At 53.0% G+C, this 20,502-nt stretch overlaps 1 protein-coding gene across 2 annotated transcripts; it reads right to left on the reverse strand.

Annotated features, from left to right (window-relative positions):
* Window positions 1-14: 14 nt before the first annotated feature.
* On the reverse strand, window positions 15-20,100 carry LOC118906759 (leucine-rich repeat-containing protein 43-like). Of its 2 annotated transcripts, XM_036874328.1 has the most exons (14): window positions 20,002-20,100; window positions 18,706-18,966; window positions 17,979-18,089; window positions 14,500-14,639; window positions 11,895-12,133; window positions 11,021-11,208; window positions 10,072-10,304; window positions 9,684-9,825; window positions 9,359-9,526; window positions 9,082-9,270; window positions 8,744-8,780; window positions 8,577-8,661; window positions 3,884-4,608; window positions 15-1,345 (listed from the first exon to the last, which is right to left on the reverse strand). In XM_036874328.1, exons 1-14 carry the CDS (start codon window positions 20,092-20,094, stop codon window positions 264-266), a joined length of 3,693 nt encoding a protein of 1,230 aa, XP_036730223.1. In that variant the 5' UTR covers window positions 20,095-20,100; the 3' UTR covers window positions 15-263. The 2 variants fall into 2 exon arrangements, with proteins under 2 accessions (XP_036730223.1, XP_036730224.1); XM_036874329.1 differs by lacking the exons at window positions 15-1,345; window positions 8,577-8,661 and having other exon boundaries at window positions 4,416-4,632.
* Between the last annotated feature and the right edge of the window lie 402 nt (window positions 20,101-20,502).

Here is a 20,502-nt window from a genome sequence, read left to right on the forward strand (position 1 = left end):
GGCAGCCTCCCTCCTTCACCACCCCCTCCAGACTGGAAGAGCCCCAAGGGGCTCCAGGAGTACCCCCCATGGAGTGATGGCAGCATTTGCCCATTTAACACATACTGGTACAAGTCAGCCAGGTTTCAGTGTTTTAATCAGAGTTAGCAAGGTTTGGGAGGGGGTTACAAAAACAAAGTCAGCATTTCTTGTAGACCCATCAAGGGCCAAGTTTCAGGGTTCTCGATTTCTCATCATGATTGCAAAATTAACAGTCTACTCGCTCAACCCACCCCTCGAAGCTGGGACAAGGGGGCAGCTGCACACTTGAGCCCCTCATCTGTTACCAGTGCCCACATGGTCCACATCTCCAGGGGGCTGAGGCGGTGCACCAGAAGGAGCCCTCTGTACAGGCAGGGGTCCAGAGGGTCCAGGGGTCGCCGTATTCCAAATGTCTTGAAGCCAGCATGGTGCATGGGGCTCACCCCCAGCTTTTTCAGGCACATCCCCACAAAGACGTCATCAATGGGGAAGAGTTCAGCCTCTTCCACGGCTGCTTGGAGGTGCTGCACAGTGGCTCTGGACATGACATACCCTCCGCCCCCAGCATAGGGTGGGTAGTGGCGGGCCCTATACATGGAGGGTGGGATGAAATATTTGACCTTGGTGTTCCTGTTGGGCAGGGCCTGGCGGATGACATCTCCCACCAGTAGGTCCTGGGCTGGGTCCCAGCCATCCAGGAACTCCAGCACATTGGGGACATGGACAAAGACATCGTCATCTCCCTTTAGCATGAAATGGGCCTGGGAACAGGCAGCTGCCACCCAGCGCTGCAAGTGCAGCTCCTTGAGTGTCAGGTTGAAAAAGTCCTCAGCGAAGTCCCACTGTAGGATATCATCAAACTCCCGACTCTCGTAGGCCAGCAGCTGGGCTGGGGGCGCAGATCCTGCCACCCCCAGGAGGAACACCAGCTTCAGCTGCCGGCCCTTAGCCCAGCTTCCTGCCCGGCCCCACGTGCTGCGGATGGCCGCCCGCCGCTCCACGTGGCCAGGCTGTGACTTGATGGCCAGGAGCAGAAAGGTGTCCTCGGCACAGCCCGAAGGCTCCAGCAAGATGGAGAAGTTGCGGCAGTGGCGATAGGTCAAGAAGAGGCGGTGACGGTTAGGCAGGAACAGGGAGGCATTAGCCACCGTGTGGTTGGGCGGACACTGGCTGCGCCGGGGCCCTGGGGGAGCCCAGAAGGGCTGTCGGGCCGTGGGGCCCCCCGCTGGGTGGGCCGCCTTCTTCAGGAAGAACAGGCAGCTGAGCAGCAGCGCAGCAAGGCTGTACAGGACCAGCCAGCCTACCCTGCGGAGCATGGCAGGGCCTGCAAGGAGAGAGCCGATGAGCGGCTGAGCCCGGCCCTGGCCCGGCCTCCACCGCCCCGGTCCCAAGAGCAACCCGCGGCCCAGCAGCTAGGTCCTCTGATTATCTTCTTCAGCGTGTCCTCTGGCTCTTTCCAGAGTCCCTCTCCCAGAGGACAGACCAAACACACCTGCTATGCCAGCCCTCGCTTCCCTTCTGCTGTCATTAGGGGACTCTTGGGTCAACTTTTTCTCCAAAAGGACTTGCAGCCACTTTAAAACTGAGGCACCACAAGTGTTTTCAGCATTTCCCACGAAACTCAAGTACCTAATGAGCTTTAGTGAAAGTGGCACAGCTTATTTCCAAAAAAAAAAAGTCTAGAGTGGTGGCAGGCCGTGTGTTTCATGTCTCAGAGATGACAGCCCCTGGCACTGCCCTTAGGGCGTTTGCTCCTCCAGGGAGAGGAAACCACTGCAGGGCAGCAGCAGGCGGTGGAAGCCACCACAGAACACACCCATTTAACACACGCTGGTACAAGGTTTGGGAGGGTTAAACACATACTGGTACAAGGTTTGCCTGAAGTAGTTGGGGTTTCCTGGGAGTCGTTTAAATGGAGCTTTAGGAAAAAAACAAAAAACAACATGCACAGGAAGAGCATGAAAGCAAATAGGAAAGCCACAGACTTGTACTAGGATGGCTTCCCTGCGGCCACCCCTCACCAGTTCTACCGCTTACTGAGTTCTGGTTTTCTCTCAGCAAGTCTCCCAGCAATACAAAGAGAAAGCTGAGAAATGGTGACTTAGTACAGTAACCTGCCCAAGAGCCACAGTAGCCTGGCAGCAGTCCCCTCCTTGTCACCTCCCCCTGCCGTGTCCTGGTCCAGCTGGCCATCACTTCGATCCGGTCTACCCACATTAGCCTCAATCGGGTGTCCCTGCCGCCGCTGCCACAAAAGCATCTCTTCTAGCTGCCAGGGATGCAGTGGCAGGCAAGACAGACAGGTCCCAGCCCTCACAAAGAGACCAAGAAACCAGTACGAACTTCAGGGAGTGCGGAGAAGAAGTTAAAGCAGTGTGATGGAATAGAGTGACCGGAAAGGCTCTTTCAGCCCACGGTAGTTTAGAAAGCCCTCCCTGAAAAAGAACACTTGAGCAAGAACTGAACAAAGTAAGGGACCAAACCACATAAAGACCTGGGGTGGGGGGGAGAGTGGGGGAGTGGGCCGGGCAGAGGGAAGAGTTAAGTGCAGAGCTCCTGAAGCAGGACAGGAGGTGCGCAGCGTGGCTGGACCGGAAAGAACAAGGAGGAAAGTGTTAGGTGGTGAAGCGGGAGCAGTAGCCTGAGGAGGGTCACATGCAAGATCCATGGGGAAAGTTTGGGGAAAGAGCTTGGGTTTTATTGTAAGCACCACGGAGATACGTCAGAGGATTTACCAGAGGCAGTAAAAGAATTTACATTGTTTGGAAGGTCACTACTGCTGCTGCTTAGATGTTGGATTGTGGAAGCGCAAAAGTGGTAACAGGAGACCAGCTAGCAAACTGTTGCATTAGTCAGTAACCAGCCGCAGCTGAAACTAGGGTGGGGGCCGTGGAGCACGTGAAAACCAGATGGATTTCAGGCGTGGAAAATGGATTTCAGGTGTGGGAGCTACGCCTGCTGTGGGTGAGGGCACCCAGGGAGGGGAAAGAGTTGGGGGCGGGTTGGTGGTGCCACTTACCGAGAAAGGCGCAAAGCCAGCTGTTTGGTTTTGACTTGCGCGTTTCAGAGGCCCAGGCTGAGGTGCTCTGTGGACCTGATTTCCCCTTTGTCCACAGCGCTCCCAATGCACCCCATCCCCCAGGCGCTTCACTGCGGGAACTAACCCGCAGCTCCCCACCGCAGTGGCGGCGGCCGTTCCTCTGCTCCCCACTCCACACACCTGCTTGTGAATCCCATTCAGTACCTGCTAAGCGTAAGCCTCCCTCCGCTCTCTGAGCCCCCAAGCCTGGTCCTTAACCGGCACGGGCTTCAGCGAGTGCACGCCCCCCTCCAAGTGGGTGCTGAGCCCTAAGGGTCTGAAATTGTTTCTGGGGCCCCCACAGGGCTCGGTGACCCATCACGCTTTGATGAGGGAAAGGGTCAAGGGCTGGTTCATTCTCTCCACACGACAGCCTCTAAAGAGCTCTTGTGGAGGCGCAAAGGCCCGTGGGGTCGCCAGAGCAAGGACCAGAGCCCCGCGGGGGACACCCCTCCGGGCCTGAGCACAGCGAGCGGCGCTGCCCGTCGGGGAGTCCGGAGCAAGCGCCACAGGCTGCCCCGTCCACAACCCGCGGCTCCGGCCATTCTCGCCCCAGCGGGGCGAACAGAAGCCGACAGGCAGCAGGAGGCCACCTGGCCCCGACGGTCCACCGCAGGCGGGAGGCCGCTCCCGCGGGGCAGTGCGACCGCGACCCCGCTTTTGTCAAGTCGACTCCTCCCGCCGGGGGCTCGGCGCCCCTCCGCTCACAGTGGGACAGCCCCCTCCCAGCAGCGGGGCTCCAGGCGCCCCAGGCCAAACACCGCCCGCCCCTCGCCTACCTACCTGAGCCAAGACGCCGAGCGGACACAGGCGAGGAGCTCGCACAGCGCAGCCGCGTAGGCACAGCTCTCTCCGCTGGGCGCGGGAGGTGGGGAGGGCTCAGCGGCGACCCCTGAGCGCTGGCCACGCCCCCGCGCGGCCCACCAACCCAGCGGCTAAGGCCGGGCTTGGGGGCGCGGTCTCTGGGGGCGGGCCCGGGGCCGCCGCGGGTCCCCGCCCACCTGGGTCTGCGCAGCTCCACGCGCACCTGCCGGCTGAGAGGCCCGGCCCTGCGGAGCCCGCCCCGGGGAGGCCGACCCCGCTCTCCCCGGCCAGCCCCCCGCCTCCTCCGGCCAGCTCTCCTCTCCTCCCTGGCCAGCTCCACCCCCGCTCCCCACGGCCAGGCTCCCCGCTCCTCCGAACAGCACCCTACCCCCCGCTCCCCCGGCCAGCCCCCAGCTCCTCCGGACAGCACCCTACTCCCCTCTCCCCACGGCCAGCCCCCCGCTCCTCCCCAGCCAGGCACTCCCGCCTCCTCCCGAACAGGCCCCCCGCGGCCCCGGCCAGCACCCCGCTCCCCGGACGCGCGGCGGCGGCTGGACAGACGCGGAGCCGCGGTGTCAGAACAACCTTTAATCCCGCGCCCTACGGGACGAGCCCCCGAAGCGCCTCCTCCGTCGAGCGGCCCTGGATCAGCTGGATCTGGATCTCCACCGTCAGGGGGTCGGGGCGGTAGTCGCTTTCGTACACTGAAACCAAAGATATTCTTATTTCTGAGGAAATATTAAAGTGTGAATCCGGAGCGATGATGGGCTGGCAGTGCCGGGCCATCCCGGCCCGGCTCACGACACGTCCCGGAAACGCAAATGTGACCTCCGCCGTCTCGAGGCGAGCACGGTTTCAGAATCAGATTCCGCCCTCGGGTCTTAACCGTAATAAGGAATAAAATTAAATCACATCTAACTCGATCATTTAACAAGTCTCAGTTTGAATTACGAGGTGAACTAGCTGCTTTTTCTTGGAACATCTTTTTCACTTGAAAGTACGCTGACAAAATATGGTTATTTCGACGTGAATATTTGGCAGATATTTTCTAAAAAAAGAATGAAGCAAGCCTGGCACTTCAGGGAAAACAACTGAAAGCATTTTGATAAATACATTTATAACATTTGAACTTTTCAAGTAGAAACTAGAATTTTGTAACACTGTATCTGCCACCATGAACTTAACAGTTTTCCAATACTCAAAAGACTTCTGATGTTGTGGTTGACGATAAAGAACGCGATTTTTGGTTAATGGATAAAAAAATGTGTCAACAGTTGGAAGATCTGCATAACTCAGTGAACCAGTATTTTACAAATAACAATTGCCAGATGTTAACAATTGTGCATGGGTTCAAAATGCAATGTTAAAAAAAAAAAAGGCAATGTAGACCAATGGATTAATTTAACATAACTGATTATGAAAAAATTCATCCATATAGATTCAGTTTTCACACTGTAACAACCTTTAAAAAACTACTAGTTGTCAAGTCTCATGCAAAGAGGAATATCCACAGTTATTTAAAAGCCTATTAAAATATTTCCCTCTTTGCCAATTACATGTCCATGTGAGGTTTTTCTTCATACACTTCAACTACAGCAGCACGTCACAGAGACTGACTGCAGAAGCAGCTATGCAAATATGGCTTCCTCAATTAAGCCAGACATTAATTTGCAAAAATGTAAAAAAAAAAAAAAAAAGTTTTGTTTAAGCCCATTTTAACCCCAGGATTCAATCACAAATCTCATGTCCATATTTGTCTGGGTCTTCAATTCCAGTAGTGTAAGTCCTTTGTTCTTTTTCAAAGTTGTTTTAGCTATTCTAGATCCTTTGAATTTCTATATGAACTTGAGAATAAGCTTGCTGATTTCTACCAAAAAAAAAGAAAAAAAAATCCCTCCAGGGTTATGATTGAGATTTTATTGACTCTCTAGATCAATCTGAGGAAAACCAACATCTTAACAATGTTGAATCTCTTGATCTATGTACATAGTATATATCTCCACCGATTTAGGTCTGGTTTCTCTCAGCAATATTTTATAGTTTTCAACATATAGAACTTCTATTGATAATGCTATTGTAAATGGTATTATTTAAAATTTTTAATATCTGTTCATTGCTCGTATATGGAAACATTTTTTGAATGCTGACCCTGTATTCTGCAACCCTGTTAAACTCACTTATTAGTTTTAGAAGCTTTTCTAATATACGCATTTAGTGCAATAAATTTCTCTCTAAATACTGCTTCGTTATAGCCTACTAATTTTGGTATTTTGTATCTTTATTTCCATTCAGTTCAAAATAGTTTTTAATTTCCCTTTTGATTTCTTCTTTGACCCATAGGTTATTTAGAAGTGTGTTATTTAGTTTCTAAAAATTTGGGGATTTTGCAAATATTTTTCTGTTACTGATTTCTAATTTAATTCCACTGTGGTCATAGAGGATACTTTATATGACTTGAATTCTTCTAAACTTATTGAGACTTGCCTTATGGCCCAGGTTATAGAATATCTCAGTTCTGTGTGCACTTAAAGAATGTGTGTTTGTGTGTGTGTGTGTGTGTGTGTGTGTGTGTGATTGGATGGAGTGCTCTGTAGCTGTCAGCTCAAGTTAATTAGCAGTGTGATTCAAGTCTTCTACATGCTTATTGATTTTCTGTCTATTTGTTCTGTCACTTACTTATTTGTGCTGAAATCTCTGAATATAATTTTGGATTTGTCTATTTCTCCCTGTAGTTCTATCAGCTTTTGTTTCATGTATTTTGAAACTCAATTATTAGGTGCATACATGCTAAGGACTGTTACATCCTCCCAATGAACTGACTCCTTTATTATGAAATGACCCTCTTTATCCCTGGTAATAGTCTTTGCTCTGAAATCTACTTTGTCTGATATTAATGCAGCTACTCCCATTTTCTTTTGATTAGTGTTATCATGAATATCTTTTTCCATCCTTTTTATTTCTCGTATTTTTGTATCTTTATATTTAAAGGGGGTTTCTGATAGGCGGATAGCTTGGTCTTACTTTTTTATCCAATCTGATCATCTCTGCCTTTTAATTGGGTATTTAGACCATTTATATTTCATGTGACTCAATATAATTGGGTTTGAGTCTACCATCTTGTTATTTGTTTTCTATTTATCCCATATGTTCTTTGTTTTTCTGTTTCCACCTTCAGATTAACTGAATATTTTTATAATCCCTATTTTCTCTCCTTTGTTGGCTTATTAACTATAACTCTTTGTCGTGTTTGGTAATTGCAATCATTGTTGCTTTTGTTGTGGTCATCCATTTACAATGCTTGGTGTCAGTTTATCTCTTGTAAAAATAAAATAGTGTGTGTGTGAAAAAAAAAAAAAAGGTACAGTTCAGGGGCTTTTAGTATATTTACAATGTTGTGCAACCATCACCGCTAATTTCAGAACATTTTCATCACCCCAAATGGAAAACTCGCACCCATTGACCAGTCACGCCCCATTCCCTCCTTCCCCCGCCCCCAGGCGACCACTAATCTACTTTCTGTCTCTATGGATTCGACAATTCTCCACATTTCATATAAAATCGTTATGTGGTCTTTTGTGTCTGGCTTCTTTCCCTTAGCATTGAGTTTTCAAGGTTTATCCATGGTTTAGGACATGTCAGTGCTTCATTCCTTTTTGTGACAGAATAATATCCCATTGTATGGACGGACCACATTTTGTTTATCCTTTCATCCGTTGATAGCCATTTGGGCTGTTTGCACTTTTTGGCTGTTCTGAAGCGGGCTGCCGTGGTCTTGCTTTAGACTTTTGCAGCAGTCTCCCAGCTGCGTGACCTATCTCCTACCTCTCCCTCCAAGCCAGACAGTTCTAAACATTAAATCTAGGGGCTTCCCTGGTGGTCCAGTGGTAAAGAATCCGCCTTACAGTGCAGGGGACACAGGTTTGATCCTTGGTCAGGGAACTAAGATCCCACATACCACGGGGCAACTAAGCCCACGCGCCACAACTACTGAGCTTGCGTGCCTCAACTAGAGAGCCTGCCTGCTGCGAACTGCAGAGCCCACGTGCCCTGGAGCCTGCACGCCACAGCTAGAGAGAAGCCCACGCACCACAACGAAGATCCCGCATGACTCAACTAAGACCCGATGCAGCCAAAAATAAATAAAATAAATAAATAATAAATCTTAAAAACTTACCTATTTCAATGCTGCCACTGCCCATACAACAAGTCCAGGCTCCTTATACAGCAAATAAGGGCTAATGTCCTGCAGAAGCAGGACCACTGATGAGCCAGAAGGACCCTGGACACTCGTAACCCTGAGCCTCCCTACCCGCTCCATCCTGGCCCCCACCCCAGAATGCCTGTCCTGCCCATGTCATGACCGCAGCAGGGCTGCGGGGAAGACACAGGGTTTGGTCCTCAGGGTAGGCATGGCCCTCCCACCGGCTGGAAGATATGATTCTCCATCCTTCCATTCCTTTGGTCCCCAGTCAGGCTGATCCCTCAGCAAGTCCTGCTATATTTGTGCCCTTCCCCAAATTCATATGTTGAAATCCCAGCCCCCAAAGGTGATGATATTAGGAGGTGGGGCCTTTGGAAGGTGATTACGTCATGAGGGCAGAGGGAGACCGCTGGTCCCTTCCACCACGGGAGGACCCAGGGAGAAGGTGCGAACCAGGAAGAGGGCTCTCACCTGATGCTGCTGGCAACGTGGTCTTGGACCTCCCGGCCTCCAGAGCAGCTGGAAACAAATGTCTGTTGTTTACAAGCCACCCATGCTGTGGAATTTTATAGCAACATGAAGGACTAGGACTGGTCCTCAGTAAACACTCCCTGCCCTGTTACCATCATCGGTCTTACCTTTTTTAGCTTTCTTACTCTTATTCTTCTTTGAATCCTGAGAGGAAGAACCACAAAATAAGTTCCTTGCTGGAGTGGGGGGAGGCTGGGGAAGGGGTGGGTGCTCTCACCCCGCCAGGGCCTCTCCTGGTCTCCTGGGGAGCAGCTGCCCGACCTGCCCGCTTGCCTGGCCCCTTGCCCTCGAGAACGCCGCCCACCGTGCAGGTGACCCTTGCTGCGTCACTCCTCCAGCCCCCACCTCCTGTGGTTCTGGCCCCCCTCCCCCTCCTCGCCTCCCCCTCCCTCCCACAGCCTGGCCAGGCTTCTGTGGGTGGGGGAGGCCAGGGGCACTGCTGTACCCTGTAAAGCGTCAGCCTGTCGGTCTCCAAGGTACGGACCACCCCAAAGTTGCACACGGTGGACACGAATGGCTCCCCAGAGAGCAGGGGCTCCAGGACCACCGGGCCACTGCCCAGCACCCGGAGGACGGGCGGGTCCTGGCGCAGGTCCTGACGAAGCTCCTTCTTCTTCTTGCTCCCCTTCTGCTCCTGTGGGGAGAGGCCGGGCGAGTGGCGGGGGGAGCAGGGGACCGAGGGAGCAGCCTCCCGCCACCCAGGCCGCCCCACGCAGAGGCACCTTGGCTGGTTCTTTCTCCCCTTTGCCCGCTTTGTCTTTCCCATCGTTTCCCTTCTTGTCTTTCTCTTCCTTGTCTTTCTTCTTCCCTTTCTTGTCCTTCTCTCCCTTTCCCTTCTCAGCAGCCGAGGGATTGCTGGGGGAAGGTGGCACTGCAGGCCAGGAGAGAGTCTAGGGGACAGAAGCTGGGTTGGAGCTAGCCAGGATCTTTCTGGAAAGGCACCGAGACCCTGCCAACAAGGGAGCAGGGCTACAGATGCCCGACAGAAGAGCAGAACAGAGGAGAAGTGGGGCAGTGTGTGGACCCTGGAGAATTCCAGCCTCCCACCTTCTCCTCCACGATGGTGACGGTGGTCCCTGAGAGCAGGAAGGCCTTGAGCAGCACCAGGTCCTTGAGCGTGTGCTGCATCTTGTAGTCGCAGGGGATGACGTCAGACCAGGGCTTGCGGACTGTGCTAAAGAGAACTGTCCTTGGGGAGGGGAGATGGAGACACGGGGGCCATCACCCAGGGGGCTGTGCTGGGGACCAGGGACAAGGCTGGGAGGGCACTGTGAGAAGATGTGCACACATGGGCACAGCATGAGGCTGCGGGGCCCATGCTGTCAGGGAGGGCAGGGGACAGAAGGCCAGGAGGGCTGTGGGCCAGAGGAGAATGCAGAATGATAAATGCCAGGTGTGGTCTGGGCCCTGCTCCCAGCCCGGTGAGCAACCTTACCCCGGGGACGGGCAGAGCCGGGGATCCAGGCGCGGCCGCAGCTTGGCCAGCTCTTCTGCAGAGTCTATGGACCGCGGCAAGGGCACTGAGGCGCCGGAGACGACAGACACCTCCAGCTCCCCGGACCGGGACTGGGAGGCCAGCCCAGACTCTACGGAGTCTTCAGCCTCTTTGACGGGCTCTTTGGGAATGTCCTCACCCAGCTGTTCCGTGCTGGGAGAGGGCTTGACGATCTGCCACAGAAGACACGAAAACACGTCCAGGGCTGCCGGCCTCAGAGCTCTCACCTGACACTATGTGAAGGTGGTGTAAATGGGCACCAGTGTTGGATGGATGTGAAGCAAAGCAAACACATGGACTTAGGAGGCAGGAAGTTATAAAAAAAATACCAGTCCTGTTTTTTCTGAAAGTTCTATGTTAACAGTAAAAACAGTAACAACTTCCACATGAGCTGGGGACCGTCGCGTTTTTTGGGGGTTTTTTGGCCACGCCCTGCGGCACATGGGACCTTAGTTCCCTGACCGGGGATCGAACCCGCGCCCCCTGCAATGGAAGCGCAGAGTCTTAACCACTGGCCCGCCAGGGAAGTCCTGGCCCCAGGCATTTCTCCTAGTCGGATGACACCGCTGGGTTTTCTTGTGACAGGAAGGGAGCCGGGAGGTGTAGGGGGAGTTGGAGAACACGGCTGGGAAGCCAGCAGCCTAGTCGGGAAACTCTGGGCTGCTCCCTTGTTATGTCCTTTGCTCCTATCTCAGCGGGGATGGGAAGGGGTGAACACTGTTGAGAATTACTCCAGCTGCAAGAAACAGGCTGAGCGGAAGCCAGTTTCCTGCTCAGAGTAGGGTATGAATTGGAAAGATCCATGTTAAGGGTTCTCCTGGGTCCCCAAAGCCGTTGTGCCTGCACAGGAGACCCTGAGGACCCGAGAGCAGAGCCCCCATGGACACACCTCAGCCAGAACGCGGCCGTATTCATTTCCTTCGCCTTCCTCATCTTCCACAAACTCGTACGTTACATAATAGCTGTAAGCGATGAAAGGGCCTTGGGGCCCTGGTTCCGGGTCCAAGACCGAGGAGTCCAGAACCCCTCTGACATGTCCAACAGTCACCACTAACCGCGCCTCATGCGCCAGGAGATCTGCAGCGGGGAACAGGCAGGGGTGAGGGGAGCCGCGGGCAGGGAGTGGGCAGGCAGACAGCAGGGTAGGGCAGGCGAGCTCAGCTCCTGCCTTCTTTCCTCCGAGCAGGGCTGAGCCTCACTTTGCAGACTTGGGTTCGAATCCCAGCTCTACCAAGTTCAACACACCGTGATTTGGGGTAAGTCTCTTTTGGGCAAGAGGCCCCTCTTACACCTTGTTTCCCTGATGTGTAAAATGGGAATGGTAGTAGCTACTTTGCAGGGTAGTTACAGATGGAGACTATGTTACCTTAGCCCGTGCTGGTACTCAGTAGGCGTAGCTATTTTTATCAATGTTTTGTCACCCTGACCTTGAGAAGGCTCTGGTGCAGCTTGTGCTGTGAGCCACAAGGGGGTGATCTCAAGCCACCACGGACACCAAGAAACTAATTTAAAGAATGTTTCCCACTTGTCTAGGAAGGGAGGGGAATGTGATGGTCCCAGCCTCCCTACCATTTCCGTTGCCAAATCTCAATCACAACGATCAAAATCTGGGAGAGAACTCTGACCAAGAAGGTGACCTACACCTGACCAGGGTCTGGGTCAGCCAGGGAGCTGGATGACAGACACGTGCAGCCAGTAGGGTGGTGGGCGGGCCAGCAGGTCCCCCTCACCCCCCGCCCTGCCCTGCACATCGGCTCCCTCACCCCCGCTGTGGCTGAGCCCTCGGAACAGATGCTTCTCGCTGGATGCCACGGTGATGTCGTCCAGCACGCAGAGCCCGGACAGGCTGTCGATGACGAAGCCCCGGTAGCAGGGCACCAGGGCCAGAGGGTTCCCCTGCAGCACCAGCAACCTCAGGTGCCGCAGCGTTCGAAGGCCGGCCACCATGCCCTGCAGGTCCGTCAGGTCGTTGAAGCTCAGGTCCAGGGAGACGAGGTTGGGCCTGGAAGGTGAGTGGGACCGCCAGGAGTCAAGAGGCCAGGTAAGCAAAGGGGTGGAGACAGGGAGCCGTGGTCTTGCCACGGCGCCTGCATCCCCCAGCACCCCGAGTCCCCGACGGACAAGGCCTGGTGCTGAGGACGGGATGGGAGGCTGTGCCCATCCTCAACTCGCAAGCCTTGTGCTGCCCTTGACCCGGGTTAGCCGCCCTGCTGGGAAGGGGCTCCTGGTTCTCCCGGTGCCCTCCCTCCTTGTGTGGCATAGAGGTGGCCACCGCCACATCCTGCCTCTGCCGGACTTCTGTGTATACAGACCTCTTCTCAGTTAACCGTCTATCTCCCATAGAGCCTAATACGGGGTTGTGCATCTAGAAGGTTCTCAGCAGAGAGGGACAAACTGGCGAGGAAGGCGGAGGGGAGCCTCTGCGCGGAGGAGCAGCGGGTGGGGGTAGGAGAGGTCGGTAAACGGGGGGGCCTGGGAAGAGGGTGCACGAGGCTCGAGGGGTCTAGAAGCTGGAGGACGCTCTCCAGAGTCAGACCAGCGCGTGACCACAGGAAGCCATCTGGTTCATTTCTTGGGGAACGTGGGTGAAGAAGAACTGGCCGGTGAGGACAGAGGAGGCGCCCTGCACCCCGACCTGGAGAAGAGGACCTCCCTACTGCACAAAGCAGAAAGCAAATCAATTTCAGCTCTGAGAACAGAGGCACAAAAACAAACAGAACCAAAACCCACAAGGGGACAACGCATCAGTACCATCCCGCCATCACATGTGACAGTCTCCCAGCTGTTGAGTTCAGGTTCTTCAACTCCCCTTCCTCCCTCCTCTCATCCCGCCCGCGATGTTGGCCAGCCAGTCATGAAAATACCCGAGAAGAACATTTCATGCTGACCGGCACACAGATTTTACCCGATATCAGCCTCCTTCAAGAGACCTGGTGGACACATCAGCAAAATGGATTCGCAGGAAGTGTACCCTCCTTTTAAACTCAAAACAGCAAAAGACGGAGGTTTCACACATATATGTGTTTCTATGAAATCCATACTCAGCATTAAGCAGGTTACGTTATCGTAAGTCTGTTTTCCAAATCAAAAACCAGAACACTAAAAAAAATTTTTTAAAAAACCAGAACACTTAGAACTCTGTCCATGGTACGAGTCTGAACTCAGCTGTCACACAAAGTCCAAAGTGTACGTTTCCTTCCTGTGCTACACACCCTGACGGCTGAGGTCAGCGGAGGGAAGGGATCCGGAATTGTACACAGCCAAGGCTGTGAAGAGGCAGCTTGGCCAAGAGTAGGGAAAGAGGAGGAAGGAGGAAATTAGGGTCAGAGAGACGGACCTTCCACGAGCACGTTCCCAGGAGAGCTGGGAAAGCAGGGAAGCGATGTTGCCCTGCGCCTCGTGCCCCTTCTGGGCTGTGAAGAAAGGAACCGTCATGAACGTCGGCCCGGCGAAGTGCTGCCCAGGATGCTGAGCCCCGGGAGACCTCAGAGCTCCTCTGACAGGCCTCCCTGGCCCCGCTTCCTCTGAGGGATTTTCACGGGTGGTATCTGAGGCCCTGAGACTCCTCAGATCCAGCGTTTCAGTTTCCCACTGCTCACCCACCAAGAAGACAAAGTCAAACCGAGAGCTGTCTGTAGGGCAGCAGTTCTCAGCTGGAGGTGGTTTTGCCCCGCAGTGGACACTTGGTGCTGTCTGGAGACCGTTTGGTTGTCGCAGCTGGTCTGGGGTGGGTGCTCCTGGCATCGGGTGGGCAGAGGCCAGGGATGCTGCTCTACCTTCTGCAGTGCCCAGGACGCCCTCACAACCAAGAATTAGCCGGCCTGAGTGTCAACAGAAACCACGAAGCAAAAGATCCCACTCATTCCCACTACCTCTTGGTGTCCTTCCCTGGGCCTCAGTGGGATTTTTTGTTTATTGGGTCAGAGAAATAAATCCTAGGTCCGGCCTTAGCAGCAGGAGTTATCATAGAAAAGAGCAAAGGGCTTCCCTGGTGGCGCAGTGGTTGAGAATCTGCCTGCCAATGCAGGGGACACGGGTTTGAGCCCTGGTCTGGGAAGATCCCACATGCCGCGGAGCAGCTGGGCCCGTGAGCCACAATTACTGAGCCTGTGCGTCTGGAGCCTGTGCTCCGCAACAAGAGAGGCGGCGATAGTGAGAGGCCCGCGCACTGCGATGAAGAGTGGCCCCGCTTGCCACAACTAGAGAAAGCCCTCGCACAGAAACGAAGACCCAACACAGCCATAAATAAACAAAAAATTTTTTAAAAAAAAAGAGCAAAGCTGAGTTCTCCAAGCCACCAGCATAGAATGGCCCAAATCTAATGCTCAACCCCTCCCTCCCTCTTTCCACGTGGGGCTCCCGAGTTACCAGTAATCACTGGTGACGTATACACTCTCCAGGGGGCCCAGAAGCTTGTTGTGACCCAACCCCAAGTGCTGGAGCCTTGGGGGCGGGCGGGTGCACAGACACTCCATGCTGGTCATCTTGTTGCCGTAGAGCTCCAGCACCTGCGACGCGGGTGGAAAGACAGCCCGTGAGCCCAGACAAAACGGAACCCACTCCCTGCTTCCGCCCTGGGCAACTCAGGAGAGGAATTACGAAGTACTAATGCCTCGTCTCCCTGTGCCCACCTGGACCCCCTTCTAAGAATCCGGGAAGAAAATATTCCTGCAGCAGGTGTCAGAAAGTTTCTTTTCCGACGAAAAGACAACCTTCAGAATGGGAGAAAATATTTGCAAATGAAGCAACTGACAGAAGATTAATATCCAAAATATACAAACAGCTCATGCAGCTCAATATTAAAAAAACTAATAACCCAATCAAAAAATGACCTAAATAGACATTTCTCCAAAGAGGACATACAGATGGCTAAGAGGCACAAGAAAATATGCTCAACATCACTAATTATTAGAGAAATGCAAATCAAAACTACAATGAGGTATCATCTCACACCGGTCAGAATGGCCATCATTAAAAAAATCTACAAACAGGGCTTCTCTGGTGGCGCAGTGGTTAGAAATCCACCTGCCAATGCACAGGACACAGGTTCGAGCCCTGGTCCGGGAAGATCCCACATGCCGTGGGGCAACTGGGCCTGTGCGCCACAGCTACTGGGCCTGTGCTCTAGAGCCCGCGAGCCACGACTGCTGAGACCCGTGCGCCTAGAGCCCGTGCTCCGCAACAAGAGAGGCCGCCGCAATGAGAGGCCTGCGCACCACAATGAAGAGCAGTCCCCACTGTCTGCAACTAGAGAAAAACCCGTGCGCAGCAACGAAGACCCAACACAGCCAAAAATAAATAAAATAAAATAAATAAATTTTAAAAAATATCTACAAACAATAAATGCTGGAGAGGGTGTGGAGAAAAGGGAACCCTCATGCACTGTTGGTGGGAATGTAAATTGATACAGCCACTATGGAGAACAGTATGGAGGTACCTTAAAAAACTAAAAATAGAACTATCATAAGACCCAGCAATCCCACTACTGGGCATATACCCTGAGAAAACCATAATTCAAAAAGACACATGCACCCCAATGTTCACTGAAGCACTATTTACAGTAGCCTGGACATGGAAGGAACCTAAATGTCCATCAACAGAGGAATGGATAAAGAAGATGTGGTACAATGGACTATTTATTACTCAACCATAAAAAGAACAAAACTGGGTCATTTACGGAGATGTGGATGGACCTAGAGAGTGTCATACAGAGTGAAGTAAGTCAGAAAGAGAAAAACAAATATCGTATATCAATGCATATATGTGGAATCTAGAAAAATGGTATAGATGATCTTATTTGCAAAGCAGAAATAGACACAGATGTAGAGAACAAATGTATGGATACCAAGGGGGAAATTGGGGGTGGGAGGAATTGGGAGATTGGGATTGACATATAAACACTATTGATACTATGTATAAAATAGGTAACTACTGAGAACATACTGTATAGCACGGGGAACTCTACTTAATGCACTGTGGTGACCTAAATGGGACCGAAATCCAAAAAAGAGGGGATATATGTATACGTATAACTGATTCATTTTGCTGTACAGTAGAAGCTAACACAACATTGTAAAGCAACTATACTGCAGTAAAAATTAATCTTAAAAATTAAAAAAAAAAGAAAGTTTCTTTTCCTTTTGTGAAGGAAACTTTAAAATATGGAGTGGAGGTGATGACGGAGAGAGTGGGAAAGGAAATGAGTTAACACTTTTTAAAATTTTATTTATTTATTTATTTATATTTTTGGCTGTGTTGGGTCTTTGTTGCTGCGCGCGGGCTTCTCATTCTGGTGGCTTCTCTTGTCGCGGAGCATGGGCTCTAGGCGCACAGGCTCAGTAGTTGTGGCGCACAGGCTTAGTTGCTCCGCGGCACGTGGGATCTTCCCAGACCAGGGCTTGAACCTGTGTCCCCTGCATTGAAGGCAGATTCATAACCACTGCGCCACCAGGGAAGCCCCGAATTAACAATTTTGCAACTTCTCGACTCACGGCAGTTGTCTCTGGGAAAGCCAAAGGGCCCCTGGCTGGAATAGGGAATAAACCCAAAGATAACAGAGTTCTTGTATTTCTCCTCCAAGGCCTTGCCCGCTTTCTTCTTGAACCCAGTACTGAGCCATACTTCTGAGCCTCTTCTGCTACAAAATCTACTAGTCTCAGCATTTAATTTAAAATTGAGACCATTTTGATATGCTCAGCTGAAGACTCGTAATAAAGCCTGGCCTACCTCTTTTTGGGGCTTCCCTGGTGGCACAGTGGTTAAGAATCTGCCTGCCAATGCAGGGGACACGGGTTCGAGCCCCGGTCTGGGAAGATCCCACGTGCCGCGGAGCAACTAAGCCCGTGTGCCACAACTACTGAGCCTGCGCTCTAGAGCCCGCGAGCCACAACTACTGAGCCTGCGCTCTAGAGCCTGTGAGCCACAACTACTGAGCCCGCGTGCCACAACTACTGAAGCCCATGCGCCTAGAGCCCGTGCTCTGCAACAAGAGAAGCCACTGCAATGAGAAGTCTGCGCACCACAACGAAGAGCAGCCCCCGCTCACCACAATTAGAGAAAGCCCACACGCAGCAGCGAAGACCCAACACAGCCAAAAATAAATAAATATATTAAAAATATTCTTAAAAAAAAAAAGCCTGGCCTACCTCTTTTAAAACTTTTTTTATTGTGGTAAAATATATATAATTTGCCATTTCAACCCTTTTTAAGTGGACAATTCAGCAGCATTAAGTACATTCACTTAATGTACAACCATCATTTCTATCCATTTCCAAGATTTTTCATTACTCCAAACAGAAACTGTGTACCCATTAAGCTATAACTCCCCAATCCTTCCCTCTGGTAACCTCTAATCAACTTTCTGTCTCTATGGATTTGCCTCTTCTAGATATTTCACGCAGTGCAATCATCTACTACGTGGCCTTTTGTGTCCGGCCTCCTTCATTCAGCATCATGTTTTCAAGGTCATCCATGTTGTACACATGTCATTCCTTTTTATGACGGTGTGGATAGACCACATTTTGCCGCTCCATTCATCTGCTGGTAACAAGCGGGCTGTGTCCACCTTTTGGCTATTGTGAATAGCGCTGCTGTGAACACTGGCATACAGGAATCTGTCTGATTCCTGCCTTCTCTTCTTTGGGGTGTATACCTAGGAAGGGAATTGCTGGGTCATGTGGAAATTCTAGGTTTAACTTTTTGAGGGATCAGGCCTACCTCTCCAAAGCCTGAGGCCGGCCCTTAGCACAGTCAGGATGGCCAAACCTTCTGTGTGGGAGGCAGAGGAGGGGCAGGGCCTCTGGGTAGCATTGGCTCCAAGACCTGGAATGGAACCTGGGCTCCTTTACCTTGAGAGTTGGGGGCAGGTTGGTGGTGTCAATCTCCTTGATTTGATTAGCACTCAGCACCAACTCTTCAAGCTTCACAAATTTCAGGAGGTCTTTGTCCACCAGGCTCACCTGGAAGGGAGGAAAGGGAGCTCAGAGCTCCAGTGCGTGAGGCGGCACTGGAGTGAGGACGGCAATGGCACGTCCATCTTCAGAGAGTGACCGCCCCACACCCCAAACCCTTTCTTCTCTTGTACGCCTTTCCTGCCAGGATCCGAGTGCCTCGGCCGTCGCAGTGGCCTGTCACCTCTCAACTCTCACCCCTCCTCTGACTGTAGATGTTGGACAACTTCCAGCTCATGTCTTGTGTCCCTTGTTGGACTGTCAGCTCCTGAAGCCAGGAATCCCATCTTCTCCGCTGTCTACCCCAGAGCCACAGTGAATCCTATGGTCTTAAGGAATCATTCTAGTTTACACCCAGCAGGGTCAGACCAGAAGCTTCAGGGGTCTGTCTGTGAATCCTCAGCTGACTTTGGCTTCAAGGACATTAGGGGCCCTTCCCGGCTGGGCCTCCCTTCTCTGGGGTAACAGACTGGGCCAGCTCGCCGGGATTGTTGGCCCTGCTCTGTGGACAAGCTGGTGAGATTAATTAGGAGGAGGGCAGAGCTAGGTCTTACCACCAAGCCCTGTAAGGGGAACGGCCCCCCTAACATCACCCCTGTACCTGGTGTTCGCTCCCAGGGCTCACCTGTTTGTCCACCACCCGTAGCGACCTGAAGTAGGTGTAGAAGAAGCTGTCTTTGAGCATCAGAGGATTCTGGACGGCCAGCTCTCTCAGAAAACGGTCCTCAGCGCTTGAGCCCTCCAGCAGGGCCCAGGGTGAGTGGGGGCAGCAGACCAGGCCCAGCAGGGCATCCACCGTCTCCTCCCCGGGGCCCACAGCGTCCTCCTCTCTGGGGATCAGCTCCCGCCATGCTCGGCAAGTTTGAGGAAGAAAGCGCGACTTATTCTGCAGAGGTGGAGGCGGAGAATTTCTCTCGTTATGACTCAGCCCCTCTCAAGGACTCAAAACTCTCAAAATGGAATCGATTGTAAAACAGGACAATCAGGGAGAGTTTAGAAGCCGGGAGGTGCAAAAGGCAATCTGTGGGATGTAACGAGCCAAGGAAAGGTTTTTGAAGAAGAGGTGGCAAAGCCTGCAAAGGTAAATTCAGAACCTTTAGATGCCATAAGTGGAAGATGAAAGATTTTGGTCCTGGAGTTTACTCTCTCCCACTCCTTCCTCTTGAGAGACATCTATCTATGAAACCCCCAAGTTCAGCACAACGCCAGGCACGTAGTAGGTGCCCAATCAATGTTTGTTGTTGAAACAAATAAATTAGTTCCTTGATTGGTATCTCAGTTTTCTCTTCTATGAAAATGGAAACCAGCTGACAAGAGTAGGTGGGGCCCCAGCTTCCCACCAAGTCCACGGGAACCCTTCAGGCCTCAAGACTTCCAGGCACACCTGGGAAGCCCCGGGCTCTCAATGTCATGCTCCTTGTGCACTTAGGTGATGAGAATGGCCCCTCTGGCCACAGCGCAACAGGGTCCCATCTGCAAACCTTGCTCTCAGGATGAGCTTTTCACCCCAAAGGAGCCGGGTGTCTTTAAGACAGCCAGCGGCCCCGGATCCGCCTGATGCGCTCAGGATGGGGTCCTGCTCTGGTGGGGGGGGGGGGTCCCTGCCCTCCACCCTGGGTCAGCGCCCACAGGCCCGGGGTGGGCCTATCCCGTCCACCCCTGCAGTGTCCCTGTTCCCACAGTCCATCCCCATTCCCCCCCCACACCCCGGTCAGGACGCTCCCCAAACGCCCAGACGCAAACATCCTCTCAGGCTTCTCCAGACCAGCCAACTCCTGGGGCTGGCGGCCCCCTCAGCACCCGGGGCCAGCACCACCCCGGCCCCGCTCTCCGCCCCTAGGCCCCGGCCTGGCCCCTGGTCAGTCCCTCCGTCCCCCAGAGCCCCGAGCCCCTCCTCCAGCCGCCCCGCCAGCGCCCGCACCCAGCTGCCCGTGCCGCACGGGAACTCGTGCAGACCCAACTTCCGCAGGTGCTCCCGGACCGCGGCGCTCACGGTCAGGGCGGGCGGCTCCATGATCGCGCGTTCTCCATGCCACCCGGTTGCTAGGCAACCGCCAGGACGCGCGCCTGCGCCAGGGCCGGGCGCTTGCTCCAGCAGGCGGGGGCGCGCGGCCGCGCCGGCCCTCGTGAAACCCACTACCTCCCCTTGCGGGCGAACTTTTCCCCAGCCGGGAACCTGAGACCCCGACTCAGCCCCACGTGCGCTGGGTTAAAAATCCACTTCCCCACCACAGCCTGGGGGTTATAACCTTGGGGGCCCCCAGCAGGTCCTGAGCGCTTCCCAGTTGTTAATCTGTTTCTATTTCTACTCCGAAGCCCCCTCGGAATAAAGTGTTCTCATCCCTGTTTGGCAGAACTGGAGAGAAGTGAGCCCAAGGCCAAATACTCTGAACACTCTTATCAGTGGATTCCAAGGTGGATC

This window comes from Balaenoptera musculus, chromosome 14, assembly GCF_009873245.2.
Source record: "Balaenoptera musculus isolate JJ_BM4_2016_0621 chromosome 14, mBalMus1.pri.v3, whole genome shotgun sequence".
NCBI classification, from domain to species: Eukaryota; Metazoa; Chordata; class Mammalia; order Artiodactyla; family Balaenopteridae; genus Balaenoptera; species Balaenoptera musculus.